General features: G+C 40.4%; 1 protein-coding gene across 9 annotated transcripts in view; it reads left to right on the forward strand.

The window, feature by feature from the left end:
• Positions 1-10,502, forward strand: part of LOC108934196 (protocadherin gamma-A11-like) — a 96,588-nt gene extending 86,086 nt beyond the window's left edge. For 6 of the 9 annotated variants that reach the window (XM_029251193.1, XM_029251194.1, XM_018751741.2 and 3 more), the window contains exons 2-5: positions 1,602-1,657; positions 4,020-4,073; positions 5,343-5,446; positions 8,721-10,502. In XM_029251193.1, the coding sequence (XP_029107026.1) occupies positions 1,602-1,657; positions 4,020-4,073; positions 5,343-5,446; positions 8,721-8,971 (465 nt within the window). In that variant the 3' untranslated portion in view covers positions 8,972-10,502. The remainder of the gene's footprint in view (positions 1-1,601; positions 1,658-4,019; positions 4,074-5,342; positions 5,447-8,720) is intronic. The other 3 variants (XM_029251195.1, XM_018751744.2, XM_018751745.2) reach the window with 1 other exon arrangement.
• The last annotated feature ends 10,878 nt before the right edge of the window (positions 10,503-21,380 follow it).

Consider the following 21,380-nt stretch of genomic DNA (forward strand, 5'->3'; position numbering starts at 1 on the left):
TCTCCAGAATCAGTGCATGTGTAAAAGCTCCAACTAACGTGTGTCTTCTTCAATATAGTCGCAGTGTAGCTTTTCTCTACCTGTGTTACACAGCCCAGCAAATCCAAGGCCTCTCAGAGTTTGACAGTTCATTGATGGTCTGAAGCTGTACTGGGTGGCTAACCTAGTAGCTCAGACATAAGTTTACCTGCCCAGTGTCCAATACTGTCATCTTTTCATTTCAGCTGAAATATTCTTTTTGCTGAATCATGCGTATTGCGACTCTCCAGTTTCTCTTACTGCTGGAAATTAATGCAGTTATACTGCAGTACCAGGAGTCCTTCTCTCAGATCTATAAATCACTGTCATCTCGTTCTGTTCTTTGTTAATCAGTTAGTCTCTGATTCTTGGAGGGCTGAGGACCTCTGCTGCATTATGTAAAACAAAGGTGACAAACACATTTATTGGTTATTGGTTTTGGAATGGATGTTAACTTAGCTAAAATGATTTTTTTAGCTATGTTTGTCCACCATATGAAGTCTGACATACACATGCTGTAGTAAAATAACTGTACATGAATTTTTGGTATTTATTAACAATGTTATGTCCATAATAAAAAAATACAGTGTAAGATCAATGATAAATGAAAACAGGGCTATGTTTTTTAAATAACATATAGAAATATTGTTTTCTTGTTCAGAAGATGGATTTTATAGTGGAAGGTAAAACAGAAGAAATAGCAAATTTGTTCAATATAGATAGATAGATAGATAGATAGATAGATACAACTTTGTTGTCATTGCATAGTACAGGTACACAGCAACGAAATGCAGTTTAGCATCTACCAGAAGTGCAAATAGCAGAATTGTGGAAATGAACAAGTGCAGTTAAATATAAGAAATATATGTACAACAATTAAATAAATAGAATATGGCAGAGAGTATGTACAGAAACTGTTGAGCAGGTAGCAGTAGTATAATAGTAGTGGATAGTAGTAGTAAATATCATATTATGGACATCTATTTGGATTTGCATTTCTCATTTTGTCTGTCTCAGGCTCCCTGAGTCTGAAGTAGGCATATTTATGACTTGTTAGGCAAGTAGTTTTGTTGTATCAAAGGAATATGTCTGCTGCTAGTTTCCCTTTCTCACTATTGCCAAAGGTTCTGTGGTGTCATGTTAAATAGCATAATCAAAAGACATTATAGTCTGAAGTCCTGTGTTTTCTTGACCTGGCATTGTGAATTGTGTAGTCAGGAAGTCAGCATCTTTAACTGACTTCATGACCTTAATCTCATGGTTTTATATATAATCTCAATCTGACCATAAATCAAGTCCTTTGATCTGCATGTACAGCTGAGTAATGTTTGCATATGAAGCCATGAAGGGGTTTATGAATCAGGAGGCAAGTCAATAGCTCGGTCTTTAGGGTATTTCTTTTTTTCCATGTATGTACTTCATATGACAGACCTTTCTGTGGTAGGGACTGACATTAGAATAGGCTGAGCCACACAGGAAGTGATGATTCATGGAGCTCTCCAGGAAGACCAAGCCTGGTCTCCATCTGCAGATTATTGTGTGTGAATACACACTTCAAGCTTTCTTCCTGTTTCATTTCACAGAACCCCCCCAACACAGACTGGCGCTTCTCCCAGAACCAAAGACCTGGACCCAGTGGGTAAGTATAATTTTTTTTTTAAATTTGGATGCACATATATATATACGCTGTATAAACATTCATCATTTGAAAAAAGCTCTGATCCAACATGCTGGAATGGGTTTTTTAGAAATAAACTGAATTGTTTTTAATTACGGCTTTCACACTCTCCCACACTAACATCTCTGCATAGGAATCACAATTATACTTGACGCAGCATGAAGGATTAAGCAGACACTGGTGAAATGTTAGTGCGCACCACTGGATGTTTTGATATGTAGCTTTGGTGTCCCACTCTGTAAAATGCATGGTGGTATGTTGGTGTGTACAAGTTGTCACACTGCATACCTTGTAATATCTTACTGTGTAAATGATGTGTACCAGGCATTTAGCAAGAAAAAGAGCACACAGAAATGTTTTATTAGGAATGGATAAAGGGTACTCAACCGTGAACTTAAACATTCCTCCCCCCGTGATTTGGTCTAACTGTGTAGTTTTTATTTTCACATTACGGTTTTGCAAGGAACAAGAGTTCTTATATTCCTCCCCTGTGATAACCTCATCACAAAGACACCTTAGCACTTGTCATTGATCTGAGCAAGGTGGTCTAGAGACCAAGAATATTCAGGTTTAGATCCCAAGAGTTTCTGCATGCTTGAGCAGTATCTTTAAACTAAATTGACATTTTTCTCCAAAGCAGTTTACAATTATTTATCCAGCTGGGTAATTTTACTGTATCGGTTTAGGGTAAATTCCTTGCTGAAGGGTAACCTTGAGTACAGTCAAACCTGTAACCTCTGGGACCAAGGGTAGCACCTGTAACCACTTAATCACCAGCTGTCCCATGGTCCTGTCCTTTGCCGGGTTTAGTGAAGTATCCCATTGAATTAATGAGTAAAACATGCTTAATTTGGTCTTTAACTCTTGGATACAAGTACAAGTTTAGTAAATTATTGTAGCTGTTAACATTTCATTATAAATGTACTTTCTTCTCAACTTATAAACACAATTGGAACTGGAAGTATCTAAATCCACAACATCACAATTAATAAAAGCTTAGTAATACCCATTTCCATTGATTTATCCAAGGACAAGGTTTAGTAAAAACTTCAAATAAATCTTTAACAAATTGAACATTTCCTATACATTTATTTATTCATTCCATTTTCATCAGCCATTCATCCAGTGCAGGGTCACTGTGTTTTAGAGGCTATCCTTGAAGTACAGGGCATGAGCAGACAACACCGTGGATGAGACACCAGTCTATCACAGGATTTTTATTTTTTATTAACTTGAAACAACATACGCAACATTTGTCATCATCTAGCACATTTTAGTGTGCTTTGTTATTTGTATAATCAATAAAATGAAATAAAAAACATTGTTTTTATATTTCTTTAGCTACAATCAAATGAAAATGACGAAAACTCAAGAAAATCGTCTTGTCAAATTCGTATTTAATGCTAATTGTTGACTGATTTTTCCCATAAATGTGTGCGGTCTTCCTTATCAATAACTAATACTCACAAACACCAGACAAGCTGTAAACGCTGGGGAAGGGAACTGAATGAAGGAGGCCTCCCACCCCACAATCCTCCATCCGTTTTTCCATCTGCTTTTTATTATAATTGCTGGATGCAGAAACATAGAGGATTTTGGCTCCACAGCAAAATTTTGAAAGTACACAAGTAAAGAAAATACAATGATAGATTGAAATTTTCTGACTTTATTTCTGTGTTAATGTTCTTCAGCACTTTTTGTGTTTTCAGAAAATGCAATAGTCTTAGGCAGTCCACTTCGTTGGCATCTTAGAAAAATTGGGCTTAAGGCTTGGGTGAACACTCGTAAACTGCAGCAATGCTCAAAGTACACCTGTATAGTTCAAGGGAACTGCAATTCAGTACATTTAAAATCACAACACCACACTTACCATTGCACTTAAGACCACAGTGCTAGCTTCTTTACCTGCACAACTACCTTCCCTGCCCTTCCCATGATCTGTGCGTATAAGATTTTAAATTACAAACAGCAATACAAAAAATAATCATCCAGTGGTCAGTATCCTCATTGCTCAGAGGAAAAAAACGGACTCACTTGTGTATGTTGGTATGATTTAACTGAACTGCCACCAACTGTTGCACCTTTCTGAAATTTGTGTAAATTTTCATCTAATTTTGTTTTAAAAAATATATTTTATAAGATTTTACCCCATAAAATAGCTTTCAAGAAATTCGTTTATTTCTTAGTCGTAATGACTGGCTATACAAAGTGCAACAAAAATTTTACCGAACAAAAAAAATACACACAATATTAGAACAATAACTTGCTCCTGAGGTCTACACAGATTCCATGATGGCTGAATCCCTTACCTCCTGTGTTTCAGTCAGTACAGGTTCTACACAACACAGGAGAGATGGACTTCGAATGGGAAAATGAGGTACAGTGGTGTATTTAGAGCAGCGCTGTATGTAGTTGTGTTTGGCCACCCACTGGAAATGATTAGCTAAACATTGCTGAAGTGTGTAGTCTGTGCCCTCTGTCGCAGGGTGCTCTTTGTGTCTGTTTTGCCACCTCAACATATGTGCAACCTTGAAGCTTTTTGATGGTCTGTGGGGTGAGATTTCAGTGTGCTGGGAGTAATGTGCTTTCATTAGATTCTCAACTCATATGCAGATGGGCTTTCAGAAGGAAATTATGACACTGAATTTAGAAAACTTGTATTTGATTGTATGTCGTCATTCTTGTTACCCATCAAAAGGCCTTTTTTTTTTTTCTCTTGCCCTTTACCTTCAAGCACACTTGCTCATATGGACTACTATATATTTGTGTTTTACCATATGGAGGGTAGAGGTTCTATGAGACCATTTAATTTATTTTCTCATGCTGTTTCTTTAGAAATAAATGTGTATTCTGGGTGTATCATGCAAAATGTGTAGCCTTTGGTATAAAAGAATGGGAGAAGAAGGGTAAACTGCTCCTGCATGCTGGCCTATGAAACTAGGAGGACTGCCCAAAAACAAAGTGCGACCTGGACATACCTTGGCATAATCATCAGTTGCATATCCATAACTCTAGGAACTGTAAAGCTTTTTATTACTGTCTACTCATCTGTCACCGAATGTAGAGCTTTCTACAGTTCTATGGGATTCCATTGACTTTAAGGTATTAGATTTGGATCCAGCGAGTTCTGACTGAATAGTGCACTCACATACAGTCACAAAAGAAGATAATTCAATAAGCACTCATGTTGCCCCTCAACCAAAATATTCACCCAAACCAAACTCTTCAAACACGCTATTCAGATACAAACTTGAGTTTTTGTTCTTAAATTGATTTAAACTACAACTTTAGACATTTTACACTGCTTCATTTGCAATACATGTGGGCTTTTCCTTGTTTTAGTTAAAATATGGCTTGCTTTATATACATTTCAGGAATGATAAATGCTTGGCTTTTGTGTCCTTCTACCTGCTCTGTTTTGATGTGTTGGATGTGGAGGGAGCTGCCTTTAACATCTGTCTGACCATATGTCCGCTCTGTCCAGCTGCTGCTTCCTATTGGCCAACAATTCCTCTCTGTATTATGGTGCCAGTACTTATTGACTGGTACTACAAAGATTTAATGTCAATACTGACTAAAGAGAGAATGGAAGGTGTTTCTTGTTCTTGCTGTGTGTTTGTTATAAATCAGTCCCTTCATCTGGCAGAGCCAGCCCTGAAGAGGCAACTGGTGTTGTGACTGGAACAGGACCCTGGCCCAACCCTCCCACAGAGGCAGAGCAGCTCCAAGCACTGATGGCAGCCGCCAATGGTAAGTTTCCCTGAGAATGTCTCTCAACCATCTTCTCAGCACTGTTCCACTGGTCTTCTCTCCTAATTGATGCTTTCACCCTCCTGCAATTCCTCATATTTCTCACTTACACCCAGCTCACAATGACACTGCCTGTCTTGGGATGCTGGCTGGGACATGTTCTCATAACTCTCCCAGTGTTATTCTGTTTGGTTCCATTCACGTTCCTTTCAGTCAGTCTTTGGATCACCCCTAAGGCCATCACTGCGAATGATGCCAGTTAGTCACTCCTAGCTGGCTTCTTCCTTTGATGAATTTTAAATTTGCCTTTCTTGTTGCTTCTATTATTTTTCTTAGTCTGTAATCATGTGCTTTTTATATTATTCCCATGTGATTGTTATGCACTGATGTGTCTACGCCGTCCATTTGCTCATAGATCATATGTATTGTTTTATGACAACGGTTCAGGAACCGAAACAATGCCAAAAGAGGTAGTCTGAGGAACCTCTATCTGCCTTATGGGGCGACAAATATACAGCTGGATTCAACTAATTTCAACTGCCAGAATCCAGAGGATGCGTTTAACTTGCGGATATATTTGGCATTCATGAAATGTGACGATATTTCTTCGGCAGTGTTGGCAGTTGGAAGTGTTCTGTTTTAATTGCTCAGTTCAAGTCTCTTGGGTCCAGGCATATCCTCAGATTCCCATTATTTTTGTCTACAATGACTAGCGAACTCACCCACTCAGCTGGTTCATCTATCTTTTTTCACATTAATCCTTTTTCCATTCTTTCCAACTTTGCTTTCATCTGGCCTGACAGAAGTTTACCATTTGTTCTCTATGAATGAATGACTGGTGGTATGCTTTTGTCAGTTTGTATTGTATGTGGTCTACTTCTCCAGACAATCTAGTCCTTGGAACAAGTCACTGTACACTTGCATCAGTCCATTATAGTGTCTTTCTGTCCGATCTTCTACAAGGATTCTCTTTACTACGATCAATACCTTGCATGCTGACAAGCCTAGTATCAAATTTAAGACTTTTTGTACTAGTACAATAAATGGTAGAGTATGCTGTCTGTTTTTGTATGACACATTGATTCTTTTGCATTGTTATCTCTGCATGTCCATATGCTGTTACTTTCAATTTGGCTGGATGCAAGTTTGATCTGGGTTGCAAGCTCCTGAAATCTCAGAAATAATATTCATTATGCGCTTGTGAGTAGTTTAAATTTAATGTCCTTCTCATTCGCTTTCAGCAGGAGAGTCCGTTCCATTCTCTGTTCTGATTTCTTTGATACTGCATCCACATAATTCTTCCTCCTCATTTTTGTTGACTGTATCTACTTTTCCTCATGTTTTAATTTTGCTCTTACTACACCTTGCAACAGATTCTTTAGCTTGTATTTTACCGTCTCCACAGCCCTACACAACAGTATGTCTTTTCCCAAGTGAAAATCTTAACAGGAGCTCTTATCAGTCTTTTTCTTAGTATATTGTCTGGAATCCCGCACATGATCCAATATTTTATGAGGGAGTCTTTGAGCTCTCTGAATTCATATGCCTTACTTTTCTTGCAGGCATTACACCTTAGGTTGCAGTACTCTTGAAATTTGTCCATAATTTTTCTCAGCTTCGTATTATCTCTCCCTTCTTCAGACTGAAAATTGTTATATTAAGTCCAGCACTTCTTCACCTACTACATGTGGCAACACAGAGACTTTCATTTTATCACTTTTCCATGTGTATCAGTTTCAGTGAAATACAAATCAAATCTCTGTTTAAATCTTTTCCAGTGTTCAGCCATGTTACTTGTAAGATAGAGTTCGGGTGGAGGCTGTATTCTGACAGTTTATGTTTGTCTTTCAGCTAACTTCTTTTGCTGGTATTAACTAGTCATTCTTAGTGTATATGATAGTATTTGCAGGGTACTCATGGTCTCTCAATTTCTTAAAAATCGGATTCCTTTCTTTCCATTCTTCTTCCAATATACCTCTTCGGACACTGTCACAGTGTTTTTCTGTTTGTGAATCAATGATCTCATTTATTGTATTGCATTATATTTTTAATACGCGGAACTTGAAGACATTAGAACTTAATGCAGCAGTGAACAACTGTTGCTTCCCATTGTCTGCACCTGTATTCTTCATTTACGGCATTAACAATCATACCTTGTGCATTCATCAGGAATTAGCAATCACCTATCATTACAATATTCATGCAGTTATAGGCAATAGTTCATGCACTTGTGCTGAATTATTGTGTGTTTGTGCTGACTTCTGCTCTGCTTGAAGGACTATCTGATGGTATTTTCATATGAGAAGAATTAAAAGGGGAGAAGCTTCTCTGACCAGTTACATGACAGTCTAGCTCATTATGTGGTAGCCACTAAAGGAGCTGGAGAGAGGAAGGAGTTTCTTGTGATGAGCATTTTTAGCTGCAGTCAGACTTAGGAGAATATGCCCATTCTGCTGACTGGTCTGTGCAGTGATTACTGCAAGTGCATAGATGTAATACTGGCTGGCTGTACTCTGTTTGTGGGAACTACTGGCAAGCTAATGTTTGATGTTCCTATTGTCGCTCCGAATTCTAGGTGTAGTGCTGAGTTGGTGTTGGTAATTGGTGGGCTGTGGAGTCTCTGGCAATTGTAATACTTGTCCAGCTGAAGACACATTGAAGAAAAAAGCATTTTGTTTGTTACTTCTTGATGTTGTCATGCAAATTCACAGACATTTCTTCTCATCATCCACCCTCTCCTCTGTTTTTCTGGCAAAATGAAACGCGGTGAAGGCTGTCTGTAAGTGATAGGAGAGTTCTTGCTAAACCTTGAGCTCTTTTCTCCTTCATCGCTCATCTCAGAAAAAGGAGAAACTGGTAAATATATGCTGCCTGTCATCCAGTTTCTTCCAAGTAACACCTCACATTTTCACCAGCCCCCTCCATTCTACGCACATGGTCGGAGCTCTGTAAATCCAGCTTGCGCAGGAAGAAAAAAAGACTGCGCAGCCATAGATAGAATTGCCTTGTAATACGAACGCCTAAGGGTGTCAGATGACAGGAAGCTGGGGATGGAATATCAGTTCATGCACTCCTGCTCAATTATTGTGTCACACACTGACAGTCATGTTGCCTTGCAGAGTTTGCTGCACTCGCTGACATACACCATACATTTACAATACCTGCACCAAAACACACATCATTCCTAAATTGGTTTACCTGTTCATTTTTCATCTTTATCCTGTGTTTTTGCTTGTTTCTGAATTTTGATCAGCCTGTATTTGTCTCCCCCCAGAGGTGAGTGAGGCCACAGCTACGCTAGGCCCTGGCTCTCGCTATGGCCCCCAGTTAACCCTACAGCGTGCGCCTGACTTCCGGCAAAATGTCTACATCCCTGGCAGCACTGCCACTCTTACCGCCAACCCCCCACAGCAGGCCTTGCCCCCACCACAGGCTCAAGTTCTGCCTCCCTCCCAGGCTGATGCCCCCAAGGCTGCCCAGACACCTGCCAGCAAGAAGAAGGTGGCCAAGAAGGATAAGAAATAAGTCCGAAGTTTTGTCAGATAGCCATTTGCAGTGAGGCTTTGTGATACAAAGAGCCATCTGCCATCAGGCTTTCTATCCCAGAAAGGGTTTTCTGTCTAGCTTATTTGGCTCTCTTGACGTCTGTGATCCAAAGGTCTCAAACCTTTTCTGGTTGTAAGAAGATGATTATATCTTAGTGCATTTTCTGGGTTAATTTGTGCATTTCATTCACATCTCTGCAACATTACAGTGTGCATAATTCACCATATTATAGTACTTGCTCTTTAAGTAAAGGTAAGGGTCTTGTGTTTTTAAACGGGGAGGGGAAAGATGGAAATCATTCATTTAAATGAAATATTGCTGCCTTTGTTCCCCGATGAATCTGATGGTTATAAAGCTCAAATCATATTTTTTGCTATTTCCCAGTGAATGGTATTGAAATTGGTGCAAATCATTTGATGTTGATGCCATCTTAAATTTTTTTTCATTTAGTTAAATATATATATATATATTTTTTGTTAATCCTAAAATGGCAGTTTTTTGTGTGAGGTGAGGTTTGAAATGAAGACATTACAGTACGCATGTTGTTTTATCCATCCAATTTAAAGACTTACAATCACACGTGTTAAACTGTAAGTTATGAATAAGCCTAGTTTGACTTGCAAAAAGCAAAGATTTTGTCTTTCTCCAGAAAAGGAACATGAATCCTCTTTAGACAAAATGAAGAAATGTTACTTTTACACATTTGAATGATAAATACTGAATGTGGTGAAGGTGTTAACTTTTATACTAATGAACAACTGAGGAACTGTGATTTGGTGCAGAGGCAAGAACAAGTCATTAGACTCTGCTGATGTAGCTCTACTGTCCTAGAACACTGCAGTGGCGCAGTCACAGAACACAGCATGAAGTTCCAGGCAGAGCAGATCTTCCCTTTGGAGCTGACATACTTATACAATTTAACTTTGTCCCTTTCATAAATAGTCTCTTACATCTCTGCATGCTATAGTGGTCATGTACATTGAGACAAAAAATACTGTATCTGAATTACGTATGCAGCTGGAAAGGTTAGTGCATTAACTCTTTGTATATAGATCATTTCCAAAGGCTAGCTGTCTGTATTGATCAACAGAAAACAAGATGACTTTCAGCCTAAAATCTTGAAATGTGGGAACTACTGGACTGTTTGCATATTTTCAGAAAAATCCATAAAAAAATTATGACTTCAGATAAATCGTAGTGGTGTAGTGACAAATCTAAAACCTGATGTAAATAAATTGACTAGTTAAAGACACACACATTGCTATATACTTACAAATGTGTCGTGCATATTTTTGTGTTCACTGCTCTCATTTTATCACACAATACTAACAAAAATTTAAAAATGAAAACAAAAAAAAAGGGTTTCATCCATGTTTAACGTGTCTCAAGTTTTCTTGTTTCCACTTGTGCAGCTCAATTGTCCCTCGTTATGAATATAGTATATATGTTTGTCTGCTGATTAATTACACCAGTATTGTAATGAATTGCATTCCTCTTTAACGTGTAGATCTGCGACAGTGTTATACCTTTGTTTAATATGTTAATATTTATGTTTGCTTTTGGTTTTCTCTTTTTCACTGACATTTTTAAATAAAGTTGCTTTCTGAACTGCCTACCCGAAGTTTCCTGTGGGAATTCTTTGCTGTAAAATTTTTGTTTATTTTGTACTTTGGCTTATAAAGATTTTTATCAGATTTAGCAATGTCTCTAATCTGCCCTTTTGGAGAGATTATTTAATAATCTTGCATTTGTAATCTTCCCAGAAAGATCCAAACAAGCTTTAACACCATACCTTTCATTCAGTTTTTAGGTTAAGGCCACACCTTTCGTTCAATTAAAAGTTATCAGGCCTCATGATTCTCCTCTTGCCGGGGTATCTATAACTACTAGAATATAGCACATTCTTAAGAAAGCAAAACCTTCTGTAGGCCTGGTATTTGAAGCCAGTGAGACATTGATAACTGAAGCGATGGGAAGAAGATCAAACATCCAGTATGATCCAATCTCACCTGATTTGTGTGGTTCTCCACTTTGGACTAAAACATTTCAACTATAAACATTGACCCTTAAATGGCCAAAAGTATAACATGAAACGTGAGACAGTACTTCTCAAGAGTGTTCATGTGATACTCAAACAAGTGGCTTGTATTCACATGCTGACAGAACAAACTGGATCACTGAAATAAAGTTGTTAGACCCACAGTATCCTGTGTGAAGTCCTGTAATCTAGAATAAATTGTGTTATAAGTTATATTTAAATTTATATAAGTGATATTTTCTTCTACATAAACAAACATGTAAGAACTTTAAGGATGAACGTGCACAGATCTGTAATTCTGCTGAGCTGCTACCTTTGGACACAAAGGTTGCAGGTACGAATCCCACGTCTGCTGGTAGTACCCTTGAGCAAGGTACTCACCTAAAGTTGCTGCAGTAAAGTTACCCAACTGTATAAATAGGTGAATAATTGTAAGTAGCTTGACATGCTTATCGCTTTGGAGAAAAGCATCAGCTAAATGAGTAAATGTAATGCTGTTGTGATGTAATGCCGCTGTAATTGTCCAGTCAGTGATGACTATATTACGTAGTGAACAGGCTGCCCATTCATTTCCTGCATGTGTTGCTGCCCTTGGATCACATCCCTTAGTCACAGTAGCCACGCTTTATTGTCCTCAGCAACACACTGCCCTCTGCTTCCCCCTCCCCAGGCAGATGTCCCCTTTTAGACATAAGCTTGTGGCATTTGTCATACCGCAGACAAAGTTTTTGTGTGCAGGGTGGTTGCTGACCTTGTGGGTGGGTACATTCCTAAACACCCTTTGCCATTTCATGCTGTGGTTATGGGCACATCTGCTATGCAGCCATACCTCCCAGAAGGGGGCTTTGAGCTTGTAATTCCCTGGCCGGGGGTGGGGAAAACTGGAGGCAAAAGGATTCACCCCTCACCCAACACATTGCATTGCACCCTGACAAACATCTCTCAGCTGTCATGCTCATCTCTGTCTCAATGGAGCAAAAGGAAGCAGGAATTTTCAGTGTTGTTAGAGTAACAAACGCAGATGTTACAGTTGCCACACAGTTTCCACTTTGCCTTCTGTAGCTAAAATAAATACAGTACTGACCACAGAGCAGACCAAGCTAGGTGTGGTCACCACCGGACAACAGAGCTTCACCATTTCCATAACCATAGGTGTAACTTGCATCATATGCTAAAACATACAGACATGTTTTCTGAGTGTGGACTGATGGATTTCACATGTCCCATCATAAGTATATGATTCTTGTGCTCTTGCTTTGTTCACACAGTCTTAGGACAGAGCTCTGTATTGAAGCCTACTGGGCCTTTATATACATTTACATTTATTCATTTAGCTGACACTTTTCTCCAAAGCAACTTACAATGTTAAGGTTATAGTTATTACAAGCTTACAATTATTTACCCATTTATACAGCTGTGTAATTTTACTGGAGCAGTTTAAGGTAAGTACCTTGCTCAAGGGTACTACAGCCGGAGGTGGGGCTCGAACCTGTGACCTAGCACATATCTTTTTGCCATGGTTCGTCAGTCACAGTGCCTGCAGTCCAGAGTGCATCTTTTCTACTGAAAGAAAAGAGTCCATCTGGTGAGTGTGTGTTTGTGTTTCAATTTGCGTGGTTCTCGGAGAACCCTCTGCTCTCTTCCTTCACTGCCTTTTCATGCATCAAAAACATACAATCATCTTCTGCGGCTCTTTGTGTAGCTTCAGTGTAGGTCGAACAACTGAAATATGAAAGGAGAAACTATAAGCAAGGATGTTACAGTACTATAATGTTTACTCACACACACACACACATACGCTTCTCATTGAGCTGATGAAGGACAGATTCCAGGCTTTTTCTTCCAGGAAAAATAAGCCCCACACTGCAGCAGTAAAAGGACCTTTAGAGAATTGGCTCAGACCAAGCTTTAGGGGAATAAGAAATGGGCAACTTTTAAGTAACCATCCAAGGCTCTTTCAAGTCTCATCTTACATTCATGAGAGTTTGACAGGAACATTAGCCTATTCCAGTGATGAATTTTTTGAACAAGAGACCAAACTAAACACATTACACAATGTCCGTGGTTCTTTTCACTTTAATAATAGAAGCCAGGATGTGCTTTACTGCCTATTTGCTGAGTGATGAGAGACAGGCAGTCGCTGTGCAGTCCAAAGCGAAGAGAAGGAGTCAGTAAGTTGGTCATGGACGTATACCTTACTGATACTGTATGTCTGCACAGTGCCTTCTTTCTAAGATACGTTCCGTGTACTGCCATGAAAACTTTTGAATATTATTGTTTATCCTCTCATTTAGACCAGTGCTTCACTTTTAGTGAGTGATGCATGTGACACAAAATTGTGGCCATTGTCCCTGCAAGCATGGAGAAATACAGTGTTGGGCAAAGAGCCGACATTCTTGAAAACCGACATACACACCGCAGCATAAATTCTGCCTGCATCTGTTTTGCAGGTAGCAGTAATGAGCTTGTTTCATGTAATTATTCAGACATGAGGAATTAATCTGTATCGTAATGTTTACACAGGTGGACATTTAAAGAAAACTGCCAAACTCAAGACCTCAGCAGCATCTGTACTGTCCATTAAATACATGTGTGTTGGAAAGATACGTGCAGAAAGAGGGCTATCTGAAGAATTAAGAATATCATGTTTCACATCACTTATTTTTCTGGCTTGTATAAACCGTATTCCATTCAACGTTAAGGCAATTATACTATGTCTTTCGGGACAGGCAGTGAGCCAAAACGTCTTTTACATGCATCATCTCCTGTATTGTTATGTGTTTGACCAATAGTTACCATGGAGCAGTATGTTTTTCTCAAAAACTGCACATTTATAGATTAAATGAGACAGAAGAGGAATGGTCTCAGTAGGAAGCATGGGAAAAATTCCCGGGGAAAAGAGAGCTTTTTGGGTACTGCTGGGGAGCATGCAGGTATATTGGAAACAGAGATCTGTGCCAGGAAGCAGGAGATACTACCCAGGAGCACAGGGCTCTACTAGAGAACTATTTTTGTCTTTGGGTTGTGTGAAGCTCTCCTGACAATTAAATGAAATGGAGTGAGATGAAAGCTTCTTTCATTGTTGTACATCATGCTTGCCAAGTTCCGCTCCTGCAGCGGCATGGGGCAGTAGGCGCCTCCAGATGTCTGCATTCACTAAAGCAGAGAATGGCGAAGCAGCCTGGAGTATTGGATATCCCAGAAATACCAGCATGTCTCTTGAAAATGGCAAGATGATAGATTTGGTGGTTTTTCTTCAGAGCTCTTTTTCCAGAGCCAGATGGGATATAATATAAATAAACTGAACATACTTGTACGTCTTCAAACAAGAAAAGACAGAAGTGAAGCTCTTCCAAGACTTATGCACAACTGTACAGATACATGCAAACACACACATTCTTTTATTCTCATTATGCGGTGGGTCCCACCAACATGGTTATAGTCCCAAAGACAAAAAAGGGGTACAGACTTATTGAAGGACAGGGACAGACTGGTGGACAATGGTCACCAGCAGAACAAAGGGGGCAGTAAACATTGATATGTTTTGCTAAGATGCAGTGTGTCTCTCCATCTACAATGACACCAAGGATGAATGAGAAGTGGAACAAATTGGTTTCATAACTGAGAAAAACACGATCAACATTATAACTACTCTTTGTGAGCGAGTGAGCGAGGGAGAGAGGGAATATTAGACTCCCCTTCCCCTACAGTGTAGGATCACACCATTTATGAAGCTTAAAGTTTAAACAAGGCTGTCCAATCAAGGCCATATACAGTGAGACTGATGCCAAAGACACAGGGTCATATGAGGAAACATAATTGAAAGTCATGATGGTTTCAGCATGACTGAAAACAGTAAGAAATAATCTAGGCCAAAATTCAACTTTGGCTGATGTATGGGCCACCAACAGTGTGGATACAGGAACATGGTGGAGCAGATGGATCCTATCAGCCAATAGACTTTTGTGCCAGAGCAGTGGTGAAAGGGTGTGCTGTGGATATGGAACATAAGGCAGTGCTATGGTGAAAAGTTTTAACTGCAGAGCTATGAGACAACGGCAAAACACTGGGAAATGTGTCCCATCTCCCCCATTCACATAATAGCCTGATTCATATTTAGATTTACATTTATTCATTTCGCAGACGCTTTTCTCCAAAGTGACGTACATCTCAGAGAATACAATTTATGCATTACGTTAGGAGAAAGAGAGACATAGCTGCAGACTTGTCATTCTTAAGTTTGTTTTTTTCCACTGTATGCACCAGTGTTCATCACACGAGTAGATGCACAAAACTTAGGATAGATGAATCCTGATCACTTTCCTGCATTTTTTTTTTTTTAGATACACAAACATTTACTTACAATACAAGAGTAGCGGCTGCATAAAGGCTTATCTGGGCAAGATCGTAAAATTATGGTGCATCAACATTTACACTTTACATGAGCTTAAGAGATCATGAGCGAAGTGAGTCTGGAAGAGGTGAGTTTTCAGACCTTTCTTGAATGTGGACAGAGTTTCAGCAGTTCTGAGTGAGAGGGGGAGGTCGTTCCACCACAACGGAGCCAGAAATGAGAACCTCCGTGCTTCACCTTTCATGCGCGGGAGCACCAAGCAAGCAGAAGCAGAAAAGCGAAAAGGTCTGGTTGGGGTGTAGCAGTTGATCAAGTCTTGTAAATAGCTGGGAGCAGTTCTATTAATGCATTTGTAGATAATAACCAGGCTCTTAAATTTGATCCGGGCAGCTATAGGAAGCCAGTGCAGAGAAACGAGTCAAGGAGATACATGGGAACGCTTTGGCAAATCAAACACAACTCGGGTAGCAGAATTCTGTATCAGCTGCAGAGGTTTGGTGGCAGCAGCGGGAAGGCCACACATATAATAAATATGTTCACATGTTATAAATATAATAAATATGTTCATATGGCTTTCCTCTGGATGTTCTGCTGCTATTATTCAGAGAACAAACATGCAGGGGAAAACCTTTAATCTAGTCAAAGAGCACATTTTCACTAGTGAAAGGCAATTTACAGGTCTCTGTGTAGCATACAAGCACACATGCAGTGCTCTGATGTACTTAATGGTTAGCAGCGGTTGTGCGGTAATGCCTTTTTAATCATTGCTCTTTAACGCTGTTTTTATCATTGTTTTTTTTTTCTGCAATAAAGCACAGCCTTTAACAAGATTTGTGATGCAAGTGGCCTTAATGAGGCAATGTGGTGGCTGGTGCAATCAGTGTATCGCCATGCGAGCCAACACACACACCAGGGGCTCCAAGATCAGAGAAACACTTCCACTGGGTCTGCTTTCCAGATATGCAGGAAGTAGACAAGACTAACCCACATAAGTGTCTGTTTTGCAGACACACTGCTGTGCTAATTTTCCGCCAGTCAAGGAACCCGTAGCCTAAACGGCAGAATATGACACATATAGGAGAGAGTGAAAACATGGAGCCTACATTAGAATGAAAGGGCTGTCACTATTCTTTCACATCAGTCCACGCTGACCACCCTGAGGTGGAAAGAGACACACTCACAGGCTCTTGGCCACAGTGAATATTCTGTATAATGGGCTGGAAGCATATCCATTACAGTCAAGCTGCACCTTTGACCTTTCAGTGCTGCGCCAAACAAACTAGCAGGTCCAGGAAATTCAACGCAGTATGTACAGTCTGAGCCTGTTTTCTCCTAGAAGAAGTGCTGGAGAACCTCACCACAGCTAGTGTCAGCTAGCACTTATACAGATTTTTATTAAAGACCAGGGCCAAGCAACTGTGGTTTCAGACTATTTTGTAGCGTGCAGCCCTGTAAACAAAAGCACTGATTGAAGATCATGTGAAACTGAAAAATTTTTCTGTCTCACCATCTAAGGGTCTCATTTGAAGCTCAGCTGAATCACACTGACCTTTCAAACTACAGTATACAGTATGACATGTCTAAAAACACATAAATAAACATGTGATCAATGAATCTTTGCACAGAGGCATGCTAAACCCATGAGTACCCGTTATAGCTGATATAAGATGTTATCCAAGGCATTATCTGAAAAGTCAAGAGAACTGTTGTAGATAAGGCTAATTACACAGATGATGCAGAACATTAGGAGGAAATGCTCTCCTCTACTGGGAATAAGAAAGAGACTTCAACGAATGAACTGAGATGTGTGTAAATGTGTGTGTTTGTGGGAGCGCGTTGGTATATTTGAATGAATTTAATTAGATGTATAAAAAAATAGAGACAATATAATTAAAGAAGGGGTGCAGTGGTGCAGCAGGTTTGGCCGGGTCCTGCTCTCCAGTGGGTCTGGGGTTTGAGTCCTGCTTGGCATGCCTTGCAAAAGACTGGTGTCCCACCCTGGGTGTGTCCCCTCCGCTTCCAGCCTTGCACCCTGTGTTGCTGGGTTAGGCTCCTGCTCCCCGCGACCCCGCTTGGAACAAGCAGTTTCAAACAATGTGTGTGTGTGTGTGTGTGTGTGTGTGTGTATTTCACTATATGTATAAACATGAACCTCAGTCACACAGACACACACACACTCACTTGAGCATACCATTGGGAGAGCATGCTCAGCAGGCCCAGATGGGCAGTGACCCATTTACACAGGAAATACACCAATGAGCTTTAAGAGGAATAGAAAGCACACAGACACAAACACTCACAGATCTGTGATTAAAAATAATTTACATGAAGTATATCTGGAGGCTTTTCTGTGTAGGTACAGCACTTTTTATGAAGCGCCACTGCACAACGTGTAAACACTTGGATTATACTTACATTAATATTAAATATGCAGATTCACCACAGCATATAAGAGATACAGACACACATTAATGCTGTGAGCCTTGGTTGAAAAAACACACACCAATAGCTTGAAACTGGATGTTTGTGATAAAGAGCAGGACCCCCACTCTGCTACAGCGGCTACAAAGAAAAAGTGCAGTGAACACAAAATGGACATGTGGCTTTGACTACTTTTTCCATCTGGAAAAAGGTTAAGAGTTTAAGGCCTGGCGATCATCTGAAGATTAGTGGAGGTGTGTCTCTGTCCCCTCCCCTCTCCTACTGACACCATTAATTCCTCTCTCCTTAACATACACCAGATGAGTCCTGGCCTCATACACGCAAAACACACTTACATGTGGCCAGCTTGTGCCACACTATGGTCATGCTGTTGAATTGCTTGCATGATGCCTGAATGTTTCACGAGATACAATGTGGTGTGTAATAAAGCAATTTTAAGTGCATTTGCAAATGACACACACCAGAGAGGAAGCAACTGTGTAAACTATGTACAGTACATCATTTTATGGACCACTGAGCTACACGTGGGTGTAAAAAACCAGTTATCAAAATTCAAAGCAATATTTGCTGATCATTTTTTCATCGGTATGTTAATCAAGAAAATGTCGGTAGAGTTTTTCCGCTTGTCCTCTCGTTTTTAGGAATATCAGCCTGAATCTTTACTGCTGCTCATGGAGGCGTTCAGTGAACATTGTGTATAGATCTCAGTATTTGTAGCCTAACTCCTGAGCCTGGATATCAGGGAAAAAGAAGCCACCTCACATATTTCACAGTATAACTTCTTACAGTGTGTCACTTTTCTGATACAGCAAGTGGAAACACTGAGATGAGAAGTAGCTGAGAGCTTTCATGGGTTATACTAATATGACTAGAGTTGGTAGTTATTACCCTTCTCACTTCCTGCTGTTCCCCCACGTTTTTACACTGAAACACAGGATAGAAGTTACGAACATTAGAGATGCTGAAAATGACAACAGCCATGATGATGTCGTGTGTGTTAGTGTGTGCTTCTGAGCGTGCGTGAGAAAGAGAGAAATACATCCCCTGACATCCCCCCAAGAGCTATGCATCGCAATGTAAAGCAGAAGCAGATGGTTGAAGAAGCCCAGCCAGCAGCCCTTGAGCGGTTAAATCCATTCTCTGCATGGCTAATGACTGCACGGAGGGCAACAGCGACATACCGTGGCCGTCACTGCTTTGGCGCCGGCCTCATTCCCCGGCAACAGTGACATCTTTTGGACAGGAGCAGGAGCGCCGCATGACCCACATCTGGTAACCATGCTTTCAAACAGGCCGGCGAAGGGACTAATAGCGGATGAGAGCCAGACTCAGGGCAGTGTAGGTGACTCTGTGTGTGTGTGTGTGTGTGTGTGTGTGTGTGTGAGCCTTTTAGCTTCGGGGCTGGAAAGTTAATGGCAATAGCAGGAAGAAGATCTATGGGAAGAAAGCAAATTTGTCCCAGAACAAGCAGGTTGGTGCTCTGTAGTGCGGTGCCTTTTTCTTTACACTGGAGCCCAGCAACACTTTGCTGCCATAAACATCACACTGGTTGTCACATCCAGAGCCCAGGTCAGAGCCTGTGTCTCCCGGACCTTCCGTAGAGCCCGCACAGCTGAAAACACAGCCTGGGAGCTGCAACTGCAACTGAGACTGTGTAGCTGCAACCCACATCGTTCCTCCAGGCAACAGCACCACCGCTGTCTGCTACATAGGAAATATAACAGACAGACCAAATGTATCCGGCTGGGAAAAGTTGTGATCACATCCTGCATGACCTTTGTGCCCCCCGCTTATGAGCGGACACATTTGCCTGCACAAAACCATATTCCTCCTGCCATCACTGCTTTGATTTCACACCAACTCCTATTTGCATTCAATGAATGATATAAATTCCCATTCACACCAGAGGACATATGAAAATTAACATAGATCGCAAGGTTTGTCGGGGTACACCCTGGATGGAACACCAGTCCGCTGCAGGGTAAGCACACAATTACATAGTCAATCATACAAGCATACAGTGAGGCCGACAGAGTAAGAGCAATTCAGGTTACCCACTTCGCCTGAAACCCACATCTTTGGACTGTGAGGGGAAATTGGAGCATCCAGAGGATATCCACACAAGCATGGGGAAAACAAACAAGCATCACACAGACTGAGCCAGATTCAAACCTACACCATAACAGTCCAGGCACTGTGAAGCACCAGCACTCTCCACTGCACCACTGTGCAGCAATTGCAATTTTTAGTTCTGCACACGAAGTCACAATAAGAAGTCACTTCAGCTGTTAAATAAATCAATGCAAACAAAGCCAAGTGCCAAACAAACAGAAATGTGCACTTATTGGCAAATATTGAGGCAGAAAATAAACTGAAGATTAACTAGTTATTCAAGATACTGTTTACTTGTTTGGGCTTTTTAAGTATTTCATTGTTTTCTGCCTTTATCCCTGTGTAGCCCATATACTTACATTTACATTTACATTTATTTATTTAGCAGACATTTTTCTCCAAAGCGACTTCCAATGAACTCTATGTAGTGTTATCAACCCACACACCTTATTCACCAGGGTGACTCACACTGCTAGATACACTACTTACACTGGGTCACTCATCCATACATCATTTTTAGATAGCAGTGAACTTTTGCACTGTATATATGGAAAATATGAAGCTGATCTGAAACTTTCTTGGTGTGATTTTAATATACTGTGACATACACATCCTATACATCTGGTCCTTGATTTAGGAGCAGGAAGTGCTCTAAGGCTAAGAGATGCAGAGAGGCCATTTGCTGGAGTTTTAATGTAAAACACATGTGCAGTGGCCCACTGCCAACTTCCTCCTGCAGTTTTCATGAGTCTGAGTGGAGCTCTGCTAGGATCTGTAACGGCAGAACGTCTGGAACAGGAGATAAGACAGAGGAAGAACTAACTTCCCAACTCAGCACAAAAAGCAGAAACGAAAGGGTTAAATAAAGTCTCAAACGTCTGAATTAAAAACTCCTCAAAGATAATTCAGTTTACGCAGCATGCCGATAGATGCTCTCTATGAGTCACAGACCTACAGGGATAGATAAAACTAAATGCAAAAAATCAGAAACTTAATAGAAATTGGCAGCACGATGGCGCAGTGGGAAGCCCTGCAGTCACACAGTTCCTGGGCTGTTCGGCCATAGGTTTGAATGCAAATCTCTGTTCGGTTTGCATGTTCTGCCAGTGTTCTTGTGTGTGAGTGACAGAGAGAGTTTGTTCCACTGATGTATGGATGACTGACCCAGTGTAAGTAGTGTATCTAGCAGTGTAAGTCACCTTGGTGAATAAGGTGTGTGGGTTAATAACACTATACAGTGTTCATTGGAAGTCGCTTTGGAGAAAAGTGTCTGCTAAGTGAATAAATGTAAATAAATGTAAATGTGTGGCAAACCTGCGATGGACTGCCGTCACATTCAAGAAGTATCCTGATTAGTCTTTGATACAAAACTGTCATACACACAGAGCTGTGCCCTTTGGAAAAGGAGATTTGCACCCTGAGCCATACTGCATTTTGATGAG

This window comes from Scleropages formosus, chromosome 4 (genome assembly GCF_900964775.1).
Source record: "Scleropages formosus chromosome 4, fSclFor1.1, whole genome shotgun sequence".
Lineage (NCBI taxonomy): Eukaryota > Metazoa > Chordata > Actinopteri > Osteoglossiformes > Osteoglossidae > Scleropages > Scleropages formosus.